Source organism: Euprymna scolopes, chromosome 24 (genome assembly GCF_053919585.1).
Source record: "Euprymna scolopes isolate OS-2025 chromosome 24, ASM5391958v1, whole genome shotgun sequence".
Taxonomy (NCBI): domain Eukaryota; kingdom Metazoa; phylum Mollusca; class Cephalopoda; order Sepiida; family Sepiolidae; genus Euprymna; species Euprymna scolopes.
In genome coordinates this window covers 75,185,018-75,205,061 of record NC_136505.1, presented here as the reverse complement: position 1 = coordinate 75,205,061, position 20,044 = coordinate 75,185,018, and the positions used below count along the sequence as shown (strand labels likewise).

Sequence of the window (20,044 nt, the reverse complement as noted above, 5' to 3'; positions counted from 1 at the left end):
AACCTAGCAGCCAACCTTGGTTCTCCCCAGAATGTGCTGCTTTCATCCCTCACAGAAATCACTTTTTCCATAGCTACCAACGTAATAGATGTACTGAGACTAAAGCTGCTTTCAGCAACCACTGTAAAAGAGTAATGTAAAATGCAAGAGAGCTATATGCTCAGTCTGGTAAATCCAAAGTAGCTGAGCAGCAGCTTGGTTCCCACCAGTTTTGGCAAATAGCAAATAGGATCCTGAACAGAAGCGCGCATTCTATCCCAACCATCATCAATGGACCCGAGGTCATCTCGTCAGCATTAGACTAAGCCAAACTATTTGCCAAGAACTTTGCAACTAATTCTACCCTATGTGACGAAGGCCATCAACTCCCTGTATTTCCTCCTATAGCAGACAACACGCTATGCAACATATAAATATTTGTGCATGATGTTACCAAGCTACTCAAGAACTTTTATTCCAGTAAAGCTACTGGCCCTGACGGCATTCCAATTAGTTTTGAAAAAGCTCCAACCAGAACTTGTCCCCATATTTACAAAACTGTTTAAGCGTTGCCTTAAGGAGAAGTGCTTCCCAACACCCTGGAAGACATCATCAGTATGCCCTGTATTTAATAACTCAGGTGATAAGTCATCTCCCTCTCAGTACAGACCAATAAGTCCCCTGTGTGTCATGAGTAAGTTGCTGGAATCCATATTAAATAGAGAAGTAGTCAACCACCTCAGCAGAAATAACCTTCTTAGTGACATGCAATATGGTTTCCGTTCTGCTAGATCTACAGCTGATTTGCTAACAGTTATATCTCATAGGATTAGTGAATCTCTCAACAGTCTTCCTTTCCAGGGCAATTGCTCTTGACATATCAAAGGCCTTCGATAAGGTATGGCATAAAGGTCTACTTCACAAGATTTCCAGCTACGGTATAACTGGAAATGTTTTTTCAATTATTAAATCATTTCTTTCTGATAGGCTCATAAGAGTAGTAGTTGATGGGCAGAAATCAGAGGCCCACAGTATTAATGCTGGAGTCCCTCAAGGGTCCATCCTGGGCCCAACTCTGTTCCTGATCTATATCAATGATCGCCTGTAACACATACTTAAATCATTTGTTGACATTTATGCTGATGACACTACTATCTATGGGAACACATCAAAGGCCGTAAATGACAAAGTTCTTTCTGATTCTCTCTTCTCTGATCTTGAGCACGTGGTACAGTGGGGGAAGAGGTAGCTGGTTACTTTTAATGCATCTAAAACCAAGCTCCTATCTTTACATCATCAATGCTCTGATCCCCATTTGGCAGCAATTGAAATGGATGGCTCTCGTCTTGGGGAGCCTCCATGTTTTGACAAGCTTCTGGGCTTGACCTTTACTCCTGATCTGAAATGGAACACGTACATCAAGTCTGTTGCCAAAGTCGCTGGAAAAATGGTGGGGTCCTTCTACCACTCCAGAAGATATCTCACTGCTGATGCAATTCTCTATCTATATAAAAGCCAAGTACGTCCAAGGATGGAGTACTGCTGCCACATCTTCGTGTCTTAGTGGGGGATGCCCTTTTCTCTTCCCTGCAACCTCTCTCCCACAGAAGAGACATTGCGAGCCTATCTTTGTTTTATCGCTATTTCCATGACAAGTGCTCGTCTGAGCTCCAATCTCTGATCCCCCCTCGCCAATCTTTCACGAAAAACACCCGTCTAGATGAAACCACTGTCAATAATTTTCCCCACTCTTTATCTGTGCCTAAATCAAAACGTGGATTCCATGAACAAAGCTTCTTTCTTAGAACTGCACGCCTGTGGAACTCTGTTCCATCTGCCTGCTTCCCACCGGACTACAACTTGGATGTCTTCAAGTCCAATGTTAACAAGTTCCTAATGAACCGCCCCCTTGAGTAGACACTTCATCAGGTCTCCACACTAACGTAATGTACTTGCAATAACCCTTATCCCTGAGTGGCTTCCGGGCCTTGATAAGTGGTGATCACTGTGTAAAAAAAAAAAAAAAAAAAAAAAAGTTACCTGGAGAATTTATGCAATTTAAAAAAAAAATCTTTTGTTTCATAAATAAAAAATTTACATCGTATTTTGATATCATTTTAGTTTTAGTGATTTAAAAACAAATGTTTATCATTAGTAGCAATAATGAAAAATTATTTAAAAACAAATGTTTATCATTAGTACCAATAATGAAAAATTAAGTTAAAAATTTAAAAGAATTGGTTTTGGAATCAGAAAATAAGGACACATTTTTTATATTCCGATATCTTCAAAAGTTCCTTTTGATATTAAATTTCAGATTTTTTGTTGGCTTTTATTTATTTTTATTATTTTCTATTTTTGCCCTCTCAAAATGTCGCCCTCTGGCATGTGCTGCCCAGGGTGGCCCGCCACCCCCCCTGCTAGTGACTTTTTGCTTGTGATGCAATATCCTGAAATGTAACCCGAATTGTTAATCCTTAACTTCTGATAGAATTTTCTACTTTCTTTCTTATACTAGCTTTGCATAAAAATACCATTTTTGGTCCCTCGACAAAAGGAGGGTAGACCTGTAAATTCACCCTTGTCCGTTCGTCTGCCTGCATTTTTCTCAATAACTACGCCTTGGAATTTTTTGAAATTTTGCACAAACATTAAACATGATAGAAGTAAAAAAGTAACAGAACGGATTTTCCGGGAAAACTCTGGTTGCCCCCCCCCCTCCCTTAAGGGTGCCTTTCGGGTTAAAATAACTAAAATTGACACTTTTGTGCTTATTAAAAGAATTGATGCATTAAATTTTTATAAAACTTTTTGAAAAGTTTTATAACTGATTTCTATATAATTTTGTTTGTCTATACTTCGTGATAACTCTTGGACTCTTTTAGGGCTAATAAAAACACTCCATTTTTAGGACTATTTTACCATATTTGTTCAAAATTTTCTGTGTATGTCTACTTAGCAGTCTTGCATAGTGCTGAACTCAAATTTAAATATGTTAAGACCCGGGGACTTTGGGGGCTAAATGAGGGGGGGGGGGCTGAACTTCGCCATTTTTTATGCCTCGTTCACTGTGCACTCATGGGGGACCATGCATGCTTCACTTGTTTTTACATTATTTTTACATGCTACAAAATATTTGTGATTCCCATTTACATTTTCTTGTCAGATGTCAATACAACGCCGCTTTAGAATATCAGCATATATTCATTCGAATCATTTGTTGTTGGATCTGCTGAATAAATTCCTTTGAATGCAAATTAAACGGGTAAATTTTCTCACTTAAAAATGGAACATTTCCTTGATATCCTCAGAATGTGGTTCTTAGTCATTAACCCAGTCTGGACCTGACTAAGCATTGTATCTTGCCATTGTACTTAAGATAAAAAAGACAAATGCTTTTTATATAAGAATGCAATGGTTTTTATATAAGAATACAATGGTTTTTATATAAGAATACAATGGTTTTTATATAAGAATACAATGGTTTTTATATAAGAATACAATGGTTTTTATATAAGAATGCAATGGTTTTTATATAAGAATGCAATGGTTTTTATATAAGAATACAATGGTTTTTATATAAGAATACAATGGTTTTTATATAAGAATACAATGCTTTTTATATAAGAATGCAATGCTTTTTATTGTTCAAGTTGCAAAAAATGAGGTTTTAGTTGGAGGAAAAAACCCCTCAATTCTTTTTGATTAAGAATCGAACTGTTAACATTGTGGATACCTACACTTCCTCTTATTGCCACACTCTTTCTAGTATATGGAATACACAACCTGTTTCATTTAGCCTGTTGCATTGTTTTATTTTAACATTTTTCTGGTTTATGCAACTGGCATCTCTGTTTTCTTTTAGCTATCAGGTGCATTTCCAGTTTGTCATTCCCAGTTTTACGAGCAAAGTCAATTTGTTTTTAGATATCCCACATTAGTCTTTATCTGTTTCAAAGATTCAAATTAAATCTGTGATTTTCTATGGCCAGAAATGATGAAGCTATTTTGTATTTTTATTTTAGGAATGTGATTGTAAGAATAATGGTGGGTTTTATATAATACAGTTATCATCGATAAATAAAAACATTCTTTGCACAACTGATAGCCCTTCCTTAATCTCAAAAATGCCATATTTTTTTGCATAACGACCAAAACTTGGCATTTCAAGCTAAGTAGTTCAGAAGAAAACTATGAAGGGCGAAATTCAGTTACCTGTGTACTTTAGGGCCATGTATAAAAAATTAAACTGAGTTTATTTTTATTACGTATATTTTTCTCATTAGATTTTTTTTTTTACAATTACACAAAGGAAATATGATACATATTTTTTTTTTACTTACATATTAAATGTTTTTGTACAAAAATACTTAATAGTAAGTGAAAATATATTTAATAATTTTTTTTACATGCATATTTTTTAAAAAAAATGTGTTTTGTCTGAAAATATGAATTTTGTAATTGTAAATTTAGAATTCCTTTTTCACATAGTTAATAACAATGTTCTGTCCAAAAAATACTTGGCACTTGTGCATTTAAACATGCATATTTCATTTTAGAATTTAGACAACGTTTATATACCATGGAGAACACAACTATATCGCCATGAAAATTTAGAAAGCAAATTTTAACATGAGGAAGGTGCTGTCAATTCTTCCAAATATAATTTTAATGTTTTCAAACTTTCACTCTTTTCAATAATTAAGTCTTTAAAATATGTTAATAAACGTCAGCTGTTGTATTTCCTTTATCTATATTTGTTGCTTATAAAAAATTGTCAAGCCACTGATCTTTGTCTTTCATTGCTTTATTTTGCACTACTTATCTTTTACCACTTTGAGTTTTAGCAAATAAAAAAATCACAAGGAGAAAGATAATTTGAACATTGTTTCAGTATGGCAGTTTTTTTTTTTTTACTGGGTAGGAACTATCAGATGCTCAGTGTATTGTAGGCAGGTGCGTTGTCCTGGTGAAGAATAGACGATAGAATCAAAATCGCAACGGTTGCAGAAAGTAAAGAGTGTTAGATGATAATGCAATCTGTTTATCTTTCTGTCGCCCATACTTTCACTCAGCCTTATTACTTTCCAGACTAACCTCATATTTCTTTTTTTAATTTAAAAATATTAAATATAATGATAACGGACAAGTAATTACATTTTCAAAAACACATTTTATTTTTTAATAAAATAAAAAATAAGACACTTTTTATCAGAAATATTTTTCCTTTTTTCATTTTCTTACTCTTCCCTTGCCACTTCTATCTGAAGAAAATAATTTTTCCTACAGTAAAACTTGAATTATCTTCATACACATACGAGTTGTATTTTCTACTCTTTGGCTTCTCTCCTCGTTTTCTTTTTGTCACTTTCACAACCTTCCTTCTTTCACAAATTTTCTTTCTCACAGCAATGCCACTAACTGAATTAATCGATTAATGTAAAGTTACATTAACAAAATTGGACAGGAGTTAAAAAATATGGAGGAGAAAAGGCCGGTCTTCATAAAATGTCTAATGACTAGATTCACTATCACGCTACAATCATAAAAACTGCATTTATATTGTACATCATTCTCTATATAAATTCATCTACACTCGCCAAAAGAATTTGCACCATGTAAATTTAAAATTTCATATTTTGTACATATGGAACCAATGTTTGGGATATTAAAAAAATCATGAATAAATTATAAAGATATATTCTTGTTAGTTTTTTATTTTTTACATTTTTTTTTACTGTTTTAAAAATTATAACTTATAAAAATATATGCAATGGAAAAATGTGGTTAGAAAAAAGACCCCACTCCTTACTAAACTGTGGCAGATAAGCATATTTTTTCTTCTTTTAACTTTCCAACTGTTTTACCCCCTCCCCACCCCCCTCACACACACACAACAAATACTTTCTTCCTCCCGTACTTTTGCTGCTTCCATTTTAGCATGTGACGAAGGTAAGCACAATTTTCTTTTTCATGATGGATTCGTTGAATATAAGAATTAATGTATATGCTATTCCATGCCAAACAAGTGAACAAAAAATTAAAATAATTTTTTCAATAAACCTTTTGTCTTTTTCAGGCGATAAACATGCTTTACAAACTTAAGGACGAATGTCATGACCACAACCATTGTGGTGGTCCTCTGCAGATGTGGATAAAGAAATATGGCACACCGAGTGTGCAGAAATTTTCTGAGTTTGTTAAAGATAATGAGAACCATATTGGACCAGTGCCTTTCAATGGTCGATTCAGTCAGCTCAACTTCCAAGCATACATCGATCCAGAAAACAAATTTTCTATTGAAGATAAACTTTCTCAGGTAAATGCTTCAACATTGATATAATAAAACAAGCAAAATATCTGCCTCAGACATTATCTATTTGTCTAGATAATAATTAAAATTACAAAGATTGAATTCAAGATATGTACAATCTGTCAATATAGCATATGCTTAGAAGCTATATTCTAGTTTTGATTTAAAAAATTTCATTCTAGAATGTCTAACATTTGAGTTTTGAATAAACGCTTGGATCATTCTATCATTCCAGAAAATATCAAACTTTTCATGGAATCTTTTGTATGAGAGATAGCTCACATGGTAGAGGAGTACTACTGCTGCCACATTTGTGGAGATGCTGCTCGGAGTACAAAATCAATTTTGCATGCTAGTCGGGAATGATCGCTGCAGTTAATTTCTTACAGAAAACATTGCTATTTCTACAGAAAGTAATCAATATCTGGTGACTACTTATGAGACATTCACGATAAGAACTTGTCTAGCTACCACAACTGCAAAGAATTTTTATTTTCTTTCTCTTTGTGTGTGTAACCTCCAACAGAATATCAATAACCAGTTTTGTTCCAAGTACTGCAGACCTATGGAACATGTTACTATAAGATTGTTTTCCTGAGCACTGTAGCATGATCAGCTTCAAATCTAATATCAATAAAAACTTGTCATAAATCGTCATTAAATGGAATTCATTATTTTCAATTTCTCTCATAATATTCATAATTTGTCAATCCATCTCATTAACATTTCTCCTCTAATACTTTTAGCAAGTTGAGATTTATTAGTAAAAACAAACAAAAAATTCATGAATCAGAATTTTGTTAAAAAAATATTAACTATTAGACGATTAATTTCACTTTTAAATTAAATGACAAAATAAAAGCTGTCAGACAAATTTCTAATTAATTTGATAACATAATCGATTTAATGTCTGCGGTACATGCTCGCATGCATGGAACGCTTTTTAGAAATTCACTTCTAAACTAACCTATCTCTGGCCAGGTTTTTATTTATCCATCCTTCTCTTATATTCATCCTTATCATTTCCTCCCATATTTTCCTTGAAAACTGAACTAAAATTACTACCTCAAATATCTTACATCTACTAATTCAAGAACTTTTTTTTTCAACATTATCATAACATCAAAGTCTTCCCTTCTGCATATGTGACTATACTGTCCAGATTTCATTATCCTCTGAGATCATAAAATCTAAGCATGATGTTAACAATCACATTACATGTCCATCGTATCATTCTTATATTATTTCTGGTGCTGCCAGATCACCTACATCGATTTTCTGTTTTTTTTTTCTATTCTCTTTTGTAAAACTTAATTATGTTCTGCAAAAACAAAAATAACAGCCCCCTTTCCTTTCTTTTTTCTTCCCTACTTTCCAACCCCGTTGGTGGGGCATTAGAATACACCAACAACTTTCCCCCTGCAGAGAGTAAAAGCCTCTCAATGGGGCCACCTGTTGGCCATGGGTGGCGACCCGTAATGCCTAGGAAAAGGAACCTGGTGGCTGAGCAACTGATATCTAGGGAAATTAAGGGTATCAGTTGCAACACTTCACTTTAGCCTCGTACAAGAGTAGACGGGCGGTCGGAGGGGCCCGATCAATCGGCTAGTTACGTCAAGCCCTAACACATCTACTTTTCTATCAATTTCCTCCAAACCGTAACAAATACATTTCTACTTTGTACCACTGTAAACTATGTACATATTTTCTCCTCTTTTCCATGTGTTAAAAGGTGGTGGCTAGGGTCAAATGTGCCAAATGAATAAAGTCATGACATGGCTGTATAGTGCCGGAAGTTACTACAAATTACTTGGATTTTGTAACCTAAGGAATATAGGTGCTTATGGCTCACATTTGGGACATGTATACTGTTTTATGTAGCCCTGGCATGACAAGGCAAATAGGTTTCCCCCCTAACATGCCCCAATATTGGACTCGGAGGTGGGTGGGAGCATAAACACTGAATTTTTAAATATACATATGTGGCCAATTATAAAAATTCCAAGCGCTTACACGTTGACTCGGATAGTTCAGATAATAAACTACACAAAACATTCTCAAAATTTATTGCATTAGAATCCACCGAAGAAACCAATATAACAGACTTATCACTGTTTATTATACGAAAAATTATATCGGCATATATTACCCCCAAAAATGTAAAAACTTTAAAAAATAAAACTTTACTGGTGGAAGTGGAAACAGAAAAATATGCCACTTTTCTCCTAGGAATGAAAACTTTCCATAACATAAATATCAAAACTTATCCACACAAGAATCTGAATACATCCAAAGGTGTAGTAAAATCGAAAGACCTATCAATGTGCACTACTAAAGATATAACAAAAGAACTTAAAAACCAAGGAGTAATAAACGTTAAAAGAATTACAATAAAAAAAGAGAATCAGCCTATACTTATAAACACTTACATTATGCAGTTTGATAGACCTACTATCCCAAAAGAAATCAAAATTGGGTTCAACGTTGAACCCTTTATACCACACCCTCTTCGGTACTTTAAATGCCAGAAGTTTGGGCACCATGAGGATGCATGTAGTGGACGAGCAGTGTGCGGCAGATGTGGCCAGAAAGATCCAGACCACACTGTCAATGACTGCAATCTCGATTGCAAATGTGCAAATTGTGGAGAAAACCATCCTGCTTATGCTAGAGCATGCAGAATCTGGAAGAAAGAAAAGGAAGTAGTGCCAATAAAACATACCAAAAACATCTCCTTTCTTGAAGCCAAGAAAATAATAGATGGATACATGAAGGAAAAGACGTACTCTCAAGTTGTATATCATCCAACATCACTAACCAAGACTCCAAATATGAAATACTAATAAACAAATTGTTACAATTGAGACCAAACAACTGGTCCAAATTTATAAATGAAATCAGACCAAACATATCAAAAATTAATCATCCCATTAAATCAACAACTAATGTTACCACAATAAAACAAATTCTCAACCAAAATCAGAACATCAAAAAAAAACAAAAGAAAGACCACAAAAATCACCAGTATGTCGTGCAGATGCTAAAAAGACGAAACTAAGGAAAAACAATATCGATCAAAAGAAAGACCACACAGATCACCAATACGTCTTCCCCATGGTGAAAGAAACACACTTGAAAAACAAACGAAAGATACATCTACTAAAAAACAAAATAATATAAAGAAATTACCACAAACAGAAGCCACTACTATTACAACTAGATTTACTGAATTAGAAGACATGGAAACTGAAGTTACTTCTCAAACCAATAAAAAAATCATGAATTACAAGATAATCCAATGGAGTTGCCATGGATTGAAGGCAAATTACAATAAAATTTTGTTGTTGAAAACCAAATTTAATCCTTTGGTTATTTGTCTCCAAGAAACCTTCCTTAAGGAAGAGGACAATTTGAATATAAAACATTATCAACAATATAACTACATTCATAATACAGGACTTAGTCTCTGGCGGTGTATCAGTATTCATTAAAAATAACATACCCCGGAGCCAAATTGAATTAAAAACAAATTTGCAAATGGTTGCCATAAGAGTAACTTTACACAAACCGATAAGCATTTGTTCTTTATACATACCTCCACATGAACAAATAGATGAAAATGAATTGGAGAACTTAATATGCCAAATACCCAAACCCTTTATTTTCCTAGGGGACTTAAAAAGTCATAACACCTTATGGGGATGCAAGAAAACGGATAGAAATGGAAAGAAAATTGAAAATCTAATAAATAAAAATAATTTATGCTTGTTCAACCAAAAAGAAGCCACTCACATCAGTCCAACAAATGGATCGCTTAATTCACTTGATTTAACCATATGTGACTCTTCAACTTATCTGGATTTTTCTTGGAGCGTATTCGACGATGCCTGTGGTAGCGATCACTACCCAATCATTCTCAAAAGCCATGAAAAAATATTTCAACATCCACCAAGATGGAAGCTTAACAAAGCCAACTGGGAAAAATTCAAGAATCTCTGCTCAGAACAACTGACAGAAAACAACATCGATACAATCGAAACATTTACACAAACATTAATATTAATAGGAGAAGAGTGCATTCCCAAAAACGCTACTTCAGGAAAAAAAGAATAGACCATGGTTTAACAAAGAATGTAAAGAACCAATAAATCTACGAAAAGCAACATTAAGAAAATTTAATAAAGAACCAACAACAAGCAACTTAATTGAATACAAATTGCATAGAGCAAAATCACGCAGAATAATAAAAGCCAAAAAAGAATGCTGGCAAGAATATGTCAGCAAAATCAATGTTTCCACTAAACCAAAGACAGTTTGAGAAATGGTTAAAAACATTTCTGGAAAACATAATCCGATACCAATTAAACATGTTTTTACTGAAAATACCAAAATAACAGAAATGAAGGTCATAGCGAACAAATTAGCCAAAATATTTTCAGAGAAATCTTCTTCAAAAAACTATAACAAAGCATTCCAAACCATCAAGGAAAATATTGAAAAGTACAAGCTAAACTTCAATTCCAAAAACTTGGAATAAACCTTTTTCAATAAGAGAATTGGAAAATTCCATAAACAAATCACACAACACAGCCGTAGGGCCAGATGAGGTCGACTATAGTTTTTTGAAAATACTTCCAAAAACTTCATTAGAACTTTTATTAAAAATCTACGATGACATTTGGATTAAAAAGAAGTTCCAGGATCTTAGAAACATACAACGATTATTCCAATACCAAAACCAGGAGAAGATTGTTCAGATCCTTAAAATTATCGACCAATTTCACTAATAAGTTGTATGTGCAAAACAGAGCGAATGGTAAATCATCGTCTAATTTGGTATTTAGAAACAAACAAACTAATAACCAATGCACAGTGTGGTTATCGTAAAAATCGTGGATGTCTTGACCATTTGGTCAACTTAGAATGCTATTTCAGAGAAGCCTTCATAAGAGGGGAACACGCCACAACTGTCTTTTTCGATCTAGAAAAAGCTTACGATACTACCTGGAAATTCGGAATTATAAAAGATCTATTTGACTTTGGACTTAAACGTAGATTTCCCGAATTTATTCAAAATTTTTTAACAAACAGAACCTTCAGAGTATGCATAGTCTACTCTAAGCGATATAAATAAACAGGAAGAAGGTGTGACACAGGGAAGTATATTATCAACAATCCTATTTAATATAAAAATCAACAACATAGTAAAGGAACTCCTGACATAAATAGAACATTGTACGTGAATGATTGCTCTATAAGCTACCGTTCCAAGCACATCCATACTATTGAAAGAAAATTACAACACAGCATAAACAAAATGAATAAATGGGCAAAAGAAAATGGTTTTGAATTTTCAAAAAATAAAACCAAATGCATTCATTTTTGCAATCAACACAAATTACACAATGATCCCAAATTACAACTCAATGGAGAAGATATCACCTTTGTTGATGAATTCAAGTTTTTAGGAATGATTTTTGATAAAAAACTAAATTTTATTCCCCACATAAACTATGTTTAAAAAAAAATGTAATAAAGCACTGCAACTTCTGAGTGTTGTGGCCCATACAAACTGGGGAGCTGACAGGCAGACCTTGTTAAACCTATACAGATCCGTAATTCAATAAAAAAAAATTGACTATGGCAGCTGTATAAACTAAGCAACAAGAAAATCCTATGTTAAAATTTTAAATCCCATTTACCATACAGGACTGAAACTTGCACTGGGAGCTTTCAGAACATCTCCAGTAGAAAGTTTGTATGCCGAAGCAAATGAGCCTCCACCTAACCTCGGATATAACAAGTTAGCACTGCTATATTATACAAAATTGAAGGCAGATCCCGACAATCCTGCGTACGACTGCACGTTTTATCCCAAGTACAAACATTTATTTCAACAAAAAGAAAAAGCCATTAAAACATTTGGCCTATGAATGGAACCCATTATTGAAGAAGCAGAGATCCCGATAACAAAAATTCACAAAACATTTACTTCAAAAATACCTTCTTGGAACATTATAGTACCAAAAGTTGACTTAAGTCTTAGCAATTATTTATCAAGAAGAATTTGAACAAATCAAATACAATTATCCTAAACATCTTTACGGACGGCTCAAAACAGATGCAACAGGCAGTGGAGAAATTAAAAAAAAACATCTCTTGAAAGAAACCTCAATCTTTAATGCAATAGGTTTGTGCGATAGATTTGGCACTTGATTTCATCTCCAGGGACACAAAATATGTCATTTTCTCCGACTCGCTATTAGCTATAACAGCAATAAAAACTCAAAAGTCTAACAATCCGTTGTTAGTAAAACTACAGGCTAGAATGAGCAAAATTTTAAAAACAAAAGAAAATGTGCTCTGCTTGATACCTAGCCACATCGGTATCAGAGAAAACGAATTGGTAGACACAGCAGCAAAAGCTTCTCTAAATCAAAATCAAGATGAAAACTTTAAAGTTCCCTATACAGATTTTAAAAAAAATATAAATGAATGCATTAAAAAACAATGGCAAATTTATTGGAATGGTTACACTAACAATGAACTATATGCCATTAAACCAACAATTGGTAACTGGGAACAATATTCCAGGAAAAATAGAAAGGAAGAGTTGTATTGACGAGATTGCGTATAGGTCACACATACATAACCCAATCATATTTACTTAAAGAAGACCAGCCAATGTGTATTGCATGTCGGGTTCCGCTGACAACAACACATTTTCTTACTGACTGCATTGATTTTCTGCCTATAAGACGAAAATATTACAAAGACAGCAATATAAAAGAACTTGTTGAAAACATAAAAGTCGAACACATAATCGATTACCTTAAAGAAATTGTTATATATACAAAAATATAGATTTTCATATACATGTGAATAAGCAAGACAATACAAATTGATATGAATTAGTATTTCTAAACTAATCCTTTGCACATTTAATATACATAAGTATAATTAAATAAAATTTTACTTATACAAATTAACACAAACGTAACTACACCTTAGTAGTAAATATTTACTAATACAAATTGAACACACGTAATACAAATTTATTTTAAATATTTTTACGCAAATATAACACTTTTATACAAATTTACACAAATGCAACTACACCTAAGTAGCAAATATTTATCATTACAAATTTACACACATAACGCAAATTCATATTAATTTTTTTTATCTATTGCAAATTTATTCACATTTTAATACATTTTATGCATTTACTTTTTAAATTTTGTATTAAAATGTTTACGAATTGAATCAAATCTTAGTGCAAACTATACTTCAACTATAAATATATTTATTCAAATAATTTTGTTTATAAAAAAAAATATATTTAAACACTAAACCACGATTAGGCATGAAATAATCCAACAAGGGTGGACATGCCGTTAAACACACACACAAAAATCTTATTATTTCTCGTATCGCTACATACCCTCAAAGGTAAGACTTGCTTTCCATACATCATACTGCAAACAAATACTTTTCTCTTGTTTATGAATGAAACAAACGAATTGCTAAACCAATCACTCTGATCGGTACAGTTTGTCAACTTAATTTATATTCCTTGTAAAACTCTCCATTTGTCTTCCATTTCACTTGATTACATTAATATCAGCATTCATAATTGTACATTGTATAATATTTGATACAAGTTGAAAAGAAATTAAACAAAACAATTTGAATCTCAGGAACCAATCAGTTCATGTGTGGCATATCATATGCTTTCAAATCATTGCTTTTTTCATATACAGGATGTAATTGTAATTGATTGTGATCAATGTTTTAAAAAAAAACTATAATTTTACTTCATGGTACTTTCAAGTTATTAGTAATTTACATCAAGTAACTGTGAGCATTTCTTCCTTCTTGAATTAATAAACCAGTTTGTAACTACAGAAGCTTTACTGAGGAACTTTTCTTAACTCAAATGAAATGAATTAAAAGTAGAATAAATCATGGGTGCAATCATTGTTTAGAGAAAGGGAACAATGAAAGCCAAGTTCAAATTTTCATTTGACCTTCTGCATTCTAAAGTGACAAGTTCAGTTTATATTCAGAATTCTGAAGGGTAGTTTGGTCATTTTTCTAAAATAGGTTCTCTCTAAGAATATCGTTCTTCTGGTGACTGGCAATAAACTCATTCCCCTCCAAAGAAGTCCTCTCTCCATTGTCTCTGAAAGGAGGATGTAATACCTGATTGGGACATTAAAAATATGACAGCTGGAAGATCAGGAAAGGGTAAATTTAACAAGGTTGAATTATTCTCCTGGTGTGATTTATTTCATCTGCAGTTTGTTTTTTATTTTGTCCCCCACAGTTCATCCTGAATCAAAAGAGGACAGTCACCATATCATGTAGGTGTGAAAACTTCAACTGAATGTGTGCAAAAGTTATTGATATTAATCACTACAGAAAGATAAGATAGAAATACAGCAAAGAACAGGTAATTATAGCCAACCCCTCTCTTCAAAATGAAAAGGCAGTTGGCTAAAGGTTTTCCTATGAGAAACCAAACCAGAAAAAAAAGACAGCTAGCAGAAGTCACTGGAGTTTCATGATGGTATCACTTCTCTACAAACCCCAAAAGCCATATTTTATGATTATGGAGTTTGTGTTTTTCTTTCACTCAAAACTATAGTGCCACCCATAAAAGCTTTATAAAAACATTCTTACAGATACTTGAGCATGAGAAATCCTATAAATATCTGTAGCAATCGCATATTCTAATGGTATTATGTGCTACTTACCTTTGATGTAAGAAGACAGGTGGACCACTGCAGTGATTGCCCTCCATCAACCAATCGGAAGTTCTCACAGTATTTGCACGATTTTATTTCCCAGAGGGGAATCGGAACTAGTACACTGTTCAGAGCAGACATTTCCTTGGTTTCCTCAACTCACCAAAGATATAGTGAATCTATTTTCTTTAAATTAAATAGCTATAAAGTTAAGTACTTATAAATAAAGACTAACTTTATAGCTACTTAATTTCTTTTTCAGCACAAACCAATAAAAGATATTTTCATTTGAAACTACGATGTCATCTGTTAATTAACTATTAGTGTTTTTATTACAGCTCCAAATTACTTTAATTATAATGAAGAATGAAAAACTACATTGTATCTCTATAAACAATATTTAATAATTGTTAAGACCATATATGGCTTGAAGATATTTCGTCTGCTATCAAAAACACAGTCTTAACAGTAATCATTAATGCTGATCTTGAATTTTTCTTTTCTTTTTGGAAATAAATTGTTTCTTTTTAAATTTTTGCAGTTAAATTCTCTTCAACAACTGCACCATGTTGCCGGTTTCCCTTTTGTGCAAGATAAACTCTTGAAGGGTCAGATGCGAATTCATGCAATGTGGTTTGATGTCTACTCGGGCGATGTCTACCTCTTCAGTCGAAACAACAAAAGATTTATAGAAATCACAGAGAAATCTTACAAGGAATTAATGCAAGAATGCTATCCTGCGGATTAAACCAAACTGACCCGACGGATCACCGCATGATTTGATTTATGGATTTTACTGTTATCTCCCCCCCTTTTTTTTTTTTTTGACAAACTAGTTTGTGGCACTATTATGTGCTTTTAAAAGAATTTAAAAAAATTTAAACCTTGGATTAGTTCCCTACACATGATTGTTATCCACAAAAATAGTTTGAAAGAATATTTTATTTTTCAAGGAAGTTGTGAGAAAAGATAAAAAAAAAAATGATTTAGCATGTAGTACAAATTAGTAAAAAACCCATGAAAGTGCGCAATTAATATGAATTAGTTTATTTCAATACTGTGTCATGCACAGTAATGTATAGTATTGAAATAATATACATCTAATATTTTTCAGAAATGAACATCCTTCATTGACATGTGAAGTGTTTATTTCTTTTTTCACAGTAAAGAAATTATTTTTTATTTTTCAAAATCACTGAAGCCTAAATCAAGATAATTTCTCATGGGTTGTCCTAATTATAAACAAAATGTAGTTAAATTTTTTTAATTCCGAATTTCAAACTTAATTAAAATCTTTTAAAAAAATTTTTTTTTTTTTTATCAATCTAAACAAGTCTTAAAACAAATTCTTGTGTATTAACTTTTTTAATTATGTCATTGCTTTTTGGCACTGTCTCCACGACTTTCGGGACCATGGAGTTTTTAATTTTAGAAATCAGTTCATTTAAGTATTTATATATATATATATTAAATGTATTGCAGGAGAATCAATTAATATGATTCATATCTGTGATAATGAATAACATGTGCTATAGTTTCGTCACAGATATTGAGAATCTGTCGCTGTATGACGGCCAAAGGTTATGCTCATGTGATAGATATCGGAGGGGGGGTGCTTACTGTTTTGGCCAGTGAAGGTCACGTATACAGATAAGGAGGGTTTTCTAGCTACATGAATTGAGAAAAAAAGAAGCAAAAAAAAACCATCTACTAGAATGAACTAATCTTCCTGTCTATGATCAAAATAAAATTGTTGTATATGAGAAAATAACAAATGAGAATTTATTTTACATGTTTTCTGAGAATTTCCGAAGACAGACTTGATCACTCAAGAATTTCTTTTTACTCTTTTAATTTTGTGGTTATTTAACTCTGACTCCTTTGATTCCTCTTTATATACTTCGTTAAACATGCAAACTCTTATAGCATGAAAATCACTGCAATAATATATTGCATATATTATATGTAATTTTTTTTTTTTTTTTATTTTTTATTTTAGGGGAGTTTTAGTGCTCAATACATGAATAGAACTTAGTATGGAAATACAGCAAAAAACGATTGTTTCATTCCAGAAGGAATCATCAGGCTAAATGTAATTTAATCTAATTTTCTTTTGAAATGAAGCAAGGACGTTTATGTAGAGTTACCTTGCCATAAGTATATTTTTATACTACTATATAGATATTCTGTATATGTAGATAAATTCATCTTTAGACTTTAAAGAAACTTTGGAGGATGAACTAATTATTGTCTGATTTGTTAAAAAAGCTTACCCTATAAACCTGAATATTTGCTTTGAAAATATGGCAGCTGATATATATTAGTGTATATAATTTGTTATTAAACCAGACTTCACATTTGGATTGAATCTGAAACGAAAAAATTTCTACACAACACAATATGTACTCCTATAAGATTCCATGTTTATTCATAATGAAAACCTTGCTGATGATATTAAAAAGAAATGATAAAATAAAAATGGCAAGTTCTAGCTTTCAATAGATAAAATAAATTTGACTTATTTGAACACTTTACTGCAGTTTCAGGGCATATCTATTCATCAGAAATGTATATAATGTTCTTCGACAAGATTATATATTTGAATGAAAAATCGAGCAAAATCAAACATTTCTGAACGGAAAGCCATGCAACTGCAGTCAAATAATCAAGTGAATCAACTTTATAAATATCTGTGAAAAGAAATTGAGCAATTTATATATCAACAAAGGTCTACTGTCTCTGTTTGGTTTTAAAGTTAATTTTCAAGTTAATGACAATGTGGAAAATTAGTTAAAATTTATGACACTAAAATTTGTAAAAAAAAAAAGGGGGGGCGAATCAAAACTTTGAAGCCAATTTTCTTTGACAAAACATCAATTGGTGATATGAATTGCTTTTAACAAAACATCAATTGGTGATATGAATTGCTTTTAACAAAACATCAATTGGTGATATGAATTGCTTTTAACAAAACATCAATTGGTGATATGAATTGCTTTTAACAAAACATATTGGTGATATGAATTGCTTTTAACAAAACATCAATTGGTGATATGAATTGCTTTTAACAAAACATATTGGTGATATGAATTGCTTTTAACAAAACATATTGGTGATATGAATTGCTTTTAACAAAACATCAATTGGTGATATGAATTGCTTTTAACAAAACATATTGGTGATATGAATTGCTTTTAACAAAACTCCAGCTTTTTTCAACCATATCATCATATTTATCCAATCCTGATTCACACATAAACGCAATTAAAAATTTTTTTTTTGTGATTGGGTTATTGTATCCCAGCTTCTTCATAAAGTGACCCCCCCCCCGCCTATAAAGTTCAGTATATTTTTTGGTGGTGATGAGTCCATAAATAGTTATCTTCATATACCACAATGTGCCCTGCCTTTGCCATGTCAGTGTTTTGTGATTTCTACATATCTTACATATATAAGCATTAAGTGATCTCGTTTTTTGTTTAAAAAAAATAAAGAACAAGAAAACGTGTTTTCTGTGGAAAGTTGTAATTTTTCTGTTTTTTTTTTTTTTTTTTTTTTTTTTTAGAAGTAATTTACAAGTTTTTTTTTACAAGTGAACAATACTAATTTTGCCTTTAAAAGCAAGCAAAATATTTCAGTCAATTTGGAAAAGTCCTAAAAAAAAATGATTGGGCACCATTTAAAACCATTATATATATAGTAGATAATCTCAGAAACTGTCATAGCTTAACATATAAAGTTATCTTATCTGATTTTCAGATTCAGATCTAGAGACAATACTTTAATTCGTAAGAGTCCATTATCGAAATTTACGAGTCAGGGATGAGCCAACATTTTTTTTTTTTTTAAATTTCTGCTGTAAACATTTTGATAACCGATTTCTTATTTTCAACTGGTTTCATTTTCAAATACTTAAAAAAAAAAAAAAAAAAAAAAAATGACGTTTTTTTTTTTTTTTTTTTTTTCCTTTCCAAACATTTTGGCTACAGGAGCAGGGCAGGGCGGCTTCTGTTCTGTTATTAATTGCTTTATTTCCTCAATTTATTACGATGAAGATTTTAGTAGAATTGCCCAAAGATTCCATAGGTAAAATGAAACAAGGTTTTCTACCGATGGATTTATCGTTTGAAAATGGATGAAAAAAAAAACAAACTCTGGTCTAAAAAGTCTTTTCATATCGTTCACAAATAAGGGAGGGGTGCATGGCATGACTAGTCTAATCAACTATGAAATCAATTAAATTATGGTTGTTGTACTAATATATCTATGGAAATAGATTATCACGGAAGATAACTCTGCTCGTCTTAGTTGACTACATTTCGGGAATAGTTGCCTCCCTTGATTTACTTCTGGATTTTTACTTGGCCTTTTGGCCAAGATCAAAGTGTAGTATCTGTTCTTCAGATGCTGCACTTTCATTTCTTGTTCTCTTTCGGTGGAAGAGCAGTCCTTCACGACTGAGACAATTTTTATTTTTGTACCTTTTCTCTACGTTAAAAAACGACCCTGGTGTCTCTGTCCCGTGGGGAGGCATTGTAAATAGGTCACCACGTATCAAGGCCAGCAGCCACTCTTAGATAGTTCATGAAATGGGAATGATTACTAGCCAAAAGATGAGGAATACTATGGGAGTAGTAACATTGATCAATGGTATGAACAGCGTTTGATTAATTTGAGGCGGTTTAGGATGAGACTTGGTTGTCCTTGGATTTGAAGAAGATCAAATTGTAAGCAATCTTACAGTAATGTTCTCCAAAGATGGAGAATCTCTTGCAAAGAAATTCTGTCCATGGAAGTTCTGCTTGACGCATATGGAAGGGGAAAGGAATGCCTCTGTTGTTGTTGAATACAAGTTCTTGCTGTGAATGTCTTGCAAAAATAAACCAAAGTAGAACACTTTTCATGGGAACACCAACAAAGTATGGACTAGCAATATCCTTTTTCTAAGAACGGGTCTATAGGAAAAAATAGAACATCCTCACTTGATTTTGTAGTCGTATCA

The 20,044-nt window shown here is 32.4% G+C and overlaps 1 protein-coding gene and 1 pseudogene across 1 annotated transcript in view; both read left to right on the top strand.

Moving 5' to 3' along the window:
* The window catches only part of LOC145246771 (beta carbonic anhydrase 1-like), a 139,679-nt gene extending 123,591 nt beyond the window's left edge, over nt 1-16,088 (top strand). Inside the window, exons 3-4 of the mRNA XM_080108554.1 lie at nt 6,059-6,298; nt 15,584-16,088. Of these exons, the coding sequence (XP_079964680.1) occupies nt 6,059-6,298; nt 15,584-15,790 (447 nt within the window). The 3' untranslated portion in view covers nt 15,791-16,088. The remainder of the gene's footprint in view (nt 1-6,058; nt 6,299-15,583) is intronic.
* A 3,307-nt stretch (nt 16,089-19,395) lies between these two features.
* Nucleotides 19,396-19,528, top strand: LOC145247048 (U2 spliceosomal RNA; annotated as a pseudogene).
* The last annotated feature ends 516 nt before the right edge of the window (nt 19,529-20,044 follow it).